This window comes from Neomonachus schauinslandi, chromosome 11 (genome assembly GCF_002201575.2).
Source record: "Neomonachus schauinslandi chromosome 11, ASM220157v2, whole genome shotgun sequence".
Lineage (NCBI taxonomy): Eukaryota > Metazoa > Chordata > Mammalia > Carnivora > Phocidae > Neomonachus > Neomonachus schauinslandi.
The window spans coordinates 13,232,680-13,240,852 of record NC_058413.1 but is presented as its reverse complement, the minus strand read 5'-3'; the positions used below and the strand labels follow the sequence as shown (position 1 = coordinate 13,240,852).

The 8,173-nt window shown below is 39.0% G+C and overlaps 1 protein-coding gene across 1 annotated transcript; it reads right to left on the bottom strand.

Annotated features, from left to right (window-relative positions):
* Positions 1-5,366: 5,366 nt before the first annotated feature.
* On the bottom strand, positions 5,367-6,311 carry LOC110576129 (olfactory receptor 1002-like). Its single transcript, XM_021685213.1, is given in 1 exon segment — positions 5,367-6,311. A coding segment is annotated over 1 exon segment (945 nt).
* Between the last annotated feature and the right edge of the window lie 1,862 nt (positions 6,312-8,173).

Here is an 8,173-nt window from a genome sequence, read left to right as displayed (position 1 = left end):
GTCATAAAGGTACTCTCCAATATTATCTTCTAGATGCCTTAATTCCTTGCCTTTCACATTTCAATCTCCAAATCATCTGGAATTAATCTTAATGTGTATTGTGAGATGGGAATAAAATTCCACTTTTTTTCCCATTCAGACATTCAATGGATCCAACGCTATTTTTTTTTCAATCCTTTCTTTCCCCACTACCCTGCTGTGTCACCCTTGTCATAAATGAAGTGTCCATGTATTAGGTCTGTATATTCATTAATAATAAAGATATTAGCATGCATTCATTAATACACCTGAACACTCTCTTCTGTCCCACTGGACTATTAGTCTATTCTTTTTTTTTTTTAAAGATTTTAGTTATTTATTTGAGACAGAGAGAATGAGATACAGAGAGCATGAGAGGGAGGAGGGTCAGAGGGAGAAGCAGACTCCCCGCCGAGCAGGGAGCCCGATGCGGGACTCGATCCCGGGACTCCAGGATCATGACCTGAGCCGAACCAACTGAGCCACCCAGGCGCCCTATTAGTCTATTCTTGATCTTGACTTTTTTTTTTTTTAGGAAAAAAAAAGGGGGAGAAGCCAAGGGAGAAGGAGAGAGAAAATCTTAAGCAGGCTCCACTCTCAACATGGAACCCAATGCAGAGCTCGATCTCATGACCCTAAGATCATGACCTGATCTGAAATCAAGAGTCAGATGCTTAACTGACTGAGCCACCCAGATGTCCCAATCTTATCTTAATTTCTACAGTTTTGTAGGTCTATACTCAGTAGAGGAAGACATCCCACCTGCCTTGTCTTCTTCAAGATTAACTGGGATATTTTGGATCCTTTGCATTCCATATAAACTTCAGAATCACGGCAATATCTTGGGAAGATTTAAGTCTGGATTCACTTTAACATTACTTCTTCAGTCCTGCAGGACCTACATTAACAGCTTCCTTTCACACCATGGGAACATTATAAGATTCAAGCACACTTGCTGATTTGCCGTTCCCACACAGACCCATATGTCCCTCCTTCCTTACAACCCTTCTGACTTTCCCTTCTCACTTACTGAAACATTGGAAGTCAAAATTCCATCTGTTCTGCAAGGTATGGCTAAATTATAACCTCATCCAGGAAGCCTTCCCTGATACCTTACAGATAAAAATAATCACTCTCTTTGAACTTTAACAGTAGCATTTGCTTTTCTTCTGTAACTTAGAAATGCCACCGTATATCATTCTTTGTTTATGCCTTACATCCCTCACTAATAAACACTCTAGTAGGTGAAGGTTCATATCTTCCTGGATTGAACTGGCATTATCAAAAGTCCTACTCAACATATGTCTCTATTTTCTGAGTTTTTGACAAAATGAGGATGCTGGTTACACAGGAAGAACCTTATAGTCAAACCAATTTACTCAAAGAATAACTTGAAATCCTGATTTCAAAATGAAAATATGCTGAAATGAAAAGAAAGTGTTCATCAAAATCAATGCAAATACTGTATTTTCCAAAGTACACTCCATGATCAAAGAGAAGTGATTACCTTTGGAAGCTTTACATCAAGTTCTTTTTAGTTACATCATTTTACAAATCTTATCAGAATTATCATTTTAAATGATAACTGTCGACATCAAATTGTCCTCATTTTTTGTCTGGAATAAGCGAATGTGAACCCAGAGAAATATTGGTGCAAAAAGAGAATAAGTCTTGTCCCAATAATGCCCTTACTGAGGCTGCATGAAAAGACTGGAGCTGAGAAGGCTCAGAGTGGGGTCAAGAAGTACCTCCTTCATTTAGAAGATGCCTGAAGTGATGCATGTGACTCAGGGTCTCCAAAGCCCCAGATTCTTCAACTGTAAAGTGGATCAAATAACTCATATCACCAAAGGGAACTGAAATATTCAGTAAGATGTTTTCAAAAACATGTAGTACAGTGTCTATGATATAGCAGATCCTCACCAAATGTATAAAATAGCATTACTGTTAGAGAAAAAAAATTCTACACTAATAACTGCTTTAAAAATTATGTTAGCATAGAAACAAACAGAAAAAAAATCAGAACTGCAGATCCAGTAAAGAAAACACACACACACAAATTAACAAGGACAACCTCGAATGTCAATTCTTCCCCTTCACAGACTACTGTTCTTTAGTATAGATGTTTATTCTGTGAGCATCAGTGTGGGTGGCAGAATTCCTAAAATGGTCCTGTAAAGATCTCTAATCTTTGCCCTAATCCCAGGAATCTCTGAATATGATGAAGTACCACTCATATGATTATGTTATATTATATGACACAGTTAACCTTCTAAGAGACATGACCCTGGATGAATGGGTGGGTCCCAAGATTTCTCCAGCACAGAGCAGAAGAGTCAGAGAGGTTGGAAATGTGTGGAGATCTAGAGAAGAAAATGCTGGTCCAAAGCTGGAAGGGCCACAACAGAAGGCAGGTGAGCAACACTGAGGAGCTGAAAGGCCCCTGGCTGACCGCCACTGGGGAATAGGCACACAGCCCTGCAACAAGGAATTGAATATTCTCAAACATACCAGTGATCTTGGAAGTGAGTCTTCCCTGGAGCCTGTAGGAGGGAGCTGAGGCCAAGCAACAGGTTTGTTTCAGCCTTGTGAGACCCTGAGAAGAGAATCAGGCTATGATGGACCTGGACCCAAGACCCAGGGAAACTGTGAGGCAGTAAATTTGTGTGGTTATAACTTACTGGCTTTGTGGCGATTTCTTATGCTGCAGTAGAAAGCAACTACAGGAGCATGTTTGGAAAATAATAAAGAAAAAAAGGTAAATAGTTGAGATATGGGAGGAGCAGAGAATTATTTGAGGTAAAGAGGCCCAGAGGGCCTCTTGGATGGAATCACATTTGAGGAGAGACTCAGATGAGGTAAAGATTGACTGGCAACACTGCCAGGATGAGGAAACAGAAAATGGAAAGGCGGGCGCCTGGGTGGCTCAGTTGGTTAAGCGACTGCCTTCGGCTCAGGTCATGATCCCGGAGTCCCAGGATCGAGTCCCATGTCGGGCTCCCCGCTCGGTGGGGAGTCTGCTTCTCCCTCTGACCCTTTCCCCTCTCATGCTCTCTCTCACTCTCTCTCTCTCCAATAAATAAATAAATAAATCTTAAAAAAAAAAAAAGAAAAGAAAATGGAAAGGCCACATAAGACCCCAAGAATGACTGAAAAAGTCCCATGGAGGAAGCCTCTGAATGGTGCACACATCACTGAAGAGGAGTCTGGCTTGAACAGTGTGCTGCCCCCTCCCTCAAAACAAGTTCAGACTGCACTGCTTAAGGCTACCGAGACAATCAGCACAGCTCTTTGTATGGTCCTGTTTTCATGGCACACAGAGGCCTGGAGTGAGTAGGAAATAGACCACAATTAATCCAGCATAAAGTGCCTGGAAGATCTTATGAATTTCTGCAGCAAAGAGTCACCTGGTGAAAGATAACAAGTACTTTAATCTATTCTCGAAAGTGATCATTTTTATCAGCGTTTACACGGCATATAATAAATCCCTTCTCCCAATAAAACATACCATGTGCCCTCCTACTTTCAACCTTGACCATTCCCAAAACTTACATCATCTAAAGGAATGAATAAAAGTATTCTGAAGATCAAACTCAATTAGCTTGCAAACTCTAGGCCCCCCCAAACACACGCACCCAACTCAGTGCTAGAATACCCAGAACCGTCTGTTACTATATGGGGAAGGGGGCACTTTCTCCTTTGATGATCCAAATAGTGACCTCTAGATTCCATGAAAAGCCATACTATAAAAAGAATTTTTTCAACTTTGCCAATCCCTAAAGAGGCTTTTTTTTTTTTAATTACCCTTCCTAAAATATACTGCCTCTTTTTTCCTTGATTATCTTATGTTTGTCAAAGAAATCACCATGTGTATGTAAATATTTTTCAATCTTCTTGTTTGTCTTTCCTTTACACTAGCCTGAAAACTCCAGAAGGACTTTTCTTCTCAATATGAATAATAACCAGTAAAGTGTCAGTCACGTAAGAGGCCTATATAAAAAACTGTTTAATTATTGATTCTAACATTCTTTGACTCCCATTCTTAGACTCTTAATTAAATAGCATCTTGACTCACATCATTACTCAACACAGTCACAAAAACTGGCAGAAAGCTTGGTGAAAAACAAGCAAGACAAGCACATTCTAGGGCCTTACAGATGATTTACATCCTGTAAAGAAAGCCTTCAAGAGAAGAGAGGGTGTGGCTCTCACTGAGTCTTAGAGTTGCACAAAAATATGGTTGATCCCCTCATTTCTTAGACTTGTTACTAAGTTTCAGAAAATACAACACGGAAGTATGGTTGAAAGAATATTGGACCTGGAGAAAATAAAAGTGTGACCCAAGTTATGTGGTCATGGGAAATTCATTGATTCTTCATGTGTGCCAGACTGAACATCTGCAAAAATAAAATCACATTCTGCCTATGACACAAAATTCAGTAAATCACAATAACAATAAACACTTTATTAAAAAAGTGAACTGCATTCTGCCTTTCACATGCACGACTCATGTAACTACAGCAGCAAAATCTCAACAGTTAGTACTATAAGAGGAGTATTGGGGATGTACAAGGCCTTTGTAAAATGTCTACTCCAAACACGAAGGTAGTATTTCAGAGCACTATAGTTACATACTTCCTGAATAATTCACTTTTTTCCATTTTCTTGATATATAATTCACATATCACATTGTGTTAGACCAAGGTGTACAACATACTGGTTTCATATACATATATATTACAAAATGACTACTACAATAATTTTGGTTAACATAAGTCACCTTATGTCATTTTTTCTAGTGAAGAGAACTTTTAACATCTGCTCTCTTAGCAACTTAAAAATGTACAGGACAGAATTATTAACTAGAGTCACCATGTTTACATTACACTCCCAGGACCTATATATCTTATTAGTTGAAATTTTTACCTTTTTTCCATAATATATTTGTTAATGGTTTACGTTTAAAGAATCAAGGCCAAGCTTGCAGACAACTGAGAGATCTCAACGCCTTGTGAGCTAAACAGAAGTACCGTCAAGTCACTGATGATGATTCTAACATTTATTCAGGATTTAACAAAGAACCTCTCATATTCTACTCACAATCCTTGAAAATATTTTCAAAGCACTAAGGCTCAATAATCCTCTCATCTCAGCTTAACGATTTAAACTCCTTCCTGGTCAATGGCAAATTAGAAAATTATAACCTAGAGACTTTGTGTGACTTTTCAATGACATAACGTAATAAAAAATGAATCTGAACATAAAATTTGCACTCCCATCGCTCAGCCCATGTTCTTGCATCTTGTGTAAATATCTCCTCTCACTCTGTAGTACAAATGGAATCTAGTTTACTTACTCATTAGAAACTGCTTCTTCTCAAATGTCCTTCTGAATGAATCCTTGACCTCCCTGTTTCTCAGGCTGTAGATAAGGGGGTTCAGCATGGGAATCACAGCTGTGTAGAACACAGAAACCACCTTATTGATGTCCAGGGAGAAACTAGAACTGGGGCATACATAGATAAAGAAGAGTGTCCCATACAGGATGGAGACAGCTGCCAGGTGTGAAGAGCAGGTGGAGAAGGCGTTGTGCCTCCCCTCAGCAGAGTGGATCCTCAGGATAGCGATGATGATGTAAATGTAGGAAACCAGGATGGTCACACCACTGACCACTCTTACACCTCCAGCCAAGATGAAAAGTACAATCTGATTGACATAGATGTCTGCACATGCCAGGGACGAAACAGGAAGAACGTCACAGAAGAAGTGATTGATGATTTGGGGGCCACAGTAAGGCAGATGAAAGGCAAGTGTCGTGTGGGTCATGGCAATCATAAGACCTATGGCATAAGGCCCTAACACCAGCTGCCACAAGATGCGCTGAGACATAATGAGAGTATACAACAAGGGCTTACAGAGGGCCATATACCGATCATATGCCATGGAGGCCAGGAGGAAACATTCAGTCACTACAAACTGAACAAAACACCATAACTGGGCAGCACAACCCAAGAAAGAGATTACTTTTTTCTCAGCCACTTGTCTTTTGTGGATATATGCTCCTCTTCTGTCGTTGGTCCTAAGATGTTGACTGATATCTTTGTGGAGAAAAAAGTACATGGGAGTGTGGAGTCAGGGATCCATCCAAATGAGGGTGATCATCCCCACGTTTTCCAGAAGAGTGGCAAAATAAACCAAGAGAAATATCACAAAGAGAACAACCTGGTACTGGAAGTGATTTGTTAAGCCCATGAAAAAAAACTCAGTCACCAAAGTCTGATTTCTATAATCCATTCTCTGATTTAATCTGTAATGAGAAAGAGAAAGATTTTTCTTTGCAATCAACTTGTAATTAAATTATTTTTAAAAATGAATTTCACTTCTATTTTTTTCAGTTAAAAAAGGACATCATTACCCCCGACTCTCTTGAATTCTACATCTCTTGGTCAAGCAATCTATTTGCAAACTATTTGTTTGCAGATTAAGTCACTAAACCTCACAGGTCTCCTTACTTCCTTCCACAGAAGCAGAATTTTTTAACAGAATCATAGATATTTTTTTTAAGATTTTATTTATTTATTTATTTGAGAGAGAGAGAAACAGCATGAGAGGGGAGAGGGTCAGAGGGAGAAGGAGGCTCCCCGCTAAGCCGGGAGCTTGATGTGGGACTGGATCCCAGGACTCCAGGATCATGACCTGAGCTGAAGGCAGTCGCTTAACCAACTGAGCCACCCAGGTGCCCTAGAATCATAGATTTTTAACCTACAGGTGAACATTGGGGATTATCTAAAGCAACTCCTCTAATTATGCTAGGTTATATTTCTAAAAGTACTTAGCTTTGAACCAAGGATATTTTTTTTTTAATGTTTGATTGAAAAAGGCTATGGGAATTCACTGAATTCTACATGATACCCATTTTCACTGCCGATTAAAGGTAAACTGGTTTGGGCAATGTAACTGTTTATTCAATCTCCTCAGATTCTATAGCTATAATTGCTGGAGTTCTCTAACAGATACATTTTGATGTCCAAGGAGGAGGGCAAGCTGAGGACAAGAAAAGTTAGCTTTACAACATGATCACATCCTCAACACTATCCTCACTATGAGTCTTTTTCCAAAACACCTGTGATCCCCCATATTGATGGTGTATATTCTCATTAATCAAGTGACTCCATTGATTTTTTTAGGCCATCAAAGAAAAGACCACTTTTTAAATATTGAATAGCTGTTGTGAACCAACTGGTGTTATTAAGTGCTTGAGAGAGAAATATAAATATTTTAAGAATTATAGGGGTATCCCTGGGCGATTATCCTAGGGAAATGAGTATCTATGTCCACAAAAAAAAAAAAATGTATGCAGTTTTATTCATAGAAGTTCAAAAATTTGAAAGAACCAAAATGTCCTACAATATGTAAATGGTTAAACACACTGTGGTACATGCATACCATGGAAAACTATTTAGTAGGAAAGAGATCAAAATATGATATATGCAACAGCTTGGATACACCCAAGAGCATTACACTGAGTTGAAAAAAGTCAACCTCAAAAGTTCAAAACTTTTATGATTCCATTTATATAACATTCTCCAAATGATAAAATCATACAAATGGAGAACAGGTTAGTGCTTGCCTGGGATTCAGAAAGGTGGGGAGAAGGGTGAAGGTGTGGCTATAAAGGGGTAGCACAGGGAGATCCTTGTAGAAATGAAAGAGTTCACAAGGGTTAAACAAATCTACAGGCATGGTAAAATGGTATAGGACAGTATACACTTGTCACACCAATATCAATTTCTTGGATTTGATGTTGTGCTGTAGTTAGTAAGATGTACCATCCTGTGTGAAGGGTATGTGACCCTCTCTGCATATCTTTGAAGCTTCCTGTGGATCATTATTTCAGAAGAAAACTTTAAAAAAATGATGAATGAATGGGAAGTGAGAGGAATGTGAAGTATGGATTGGTCCCCCAAAAAATGGGAAATTGAGGGAGAGAGGCACAAGGCATGCGGACCTTAAAATAATCATAATGATTCCCAACAATGCAATCACACAAAAATATCAATGGGCTGTGCAGCAGAAGTATCGACAGAAATCTAAAAACACTTTCCCCCGGTAAGAAAGCTTGGAAAGGGTTTTGCTTAACAGGAAAGTAATGAAAT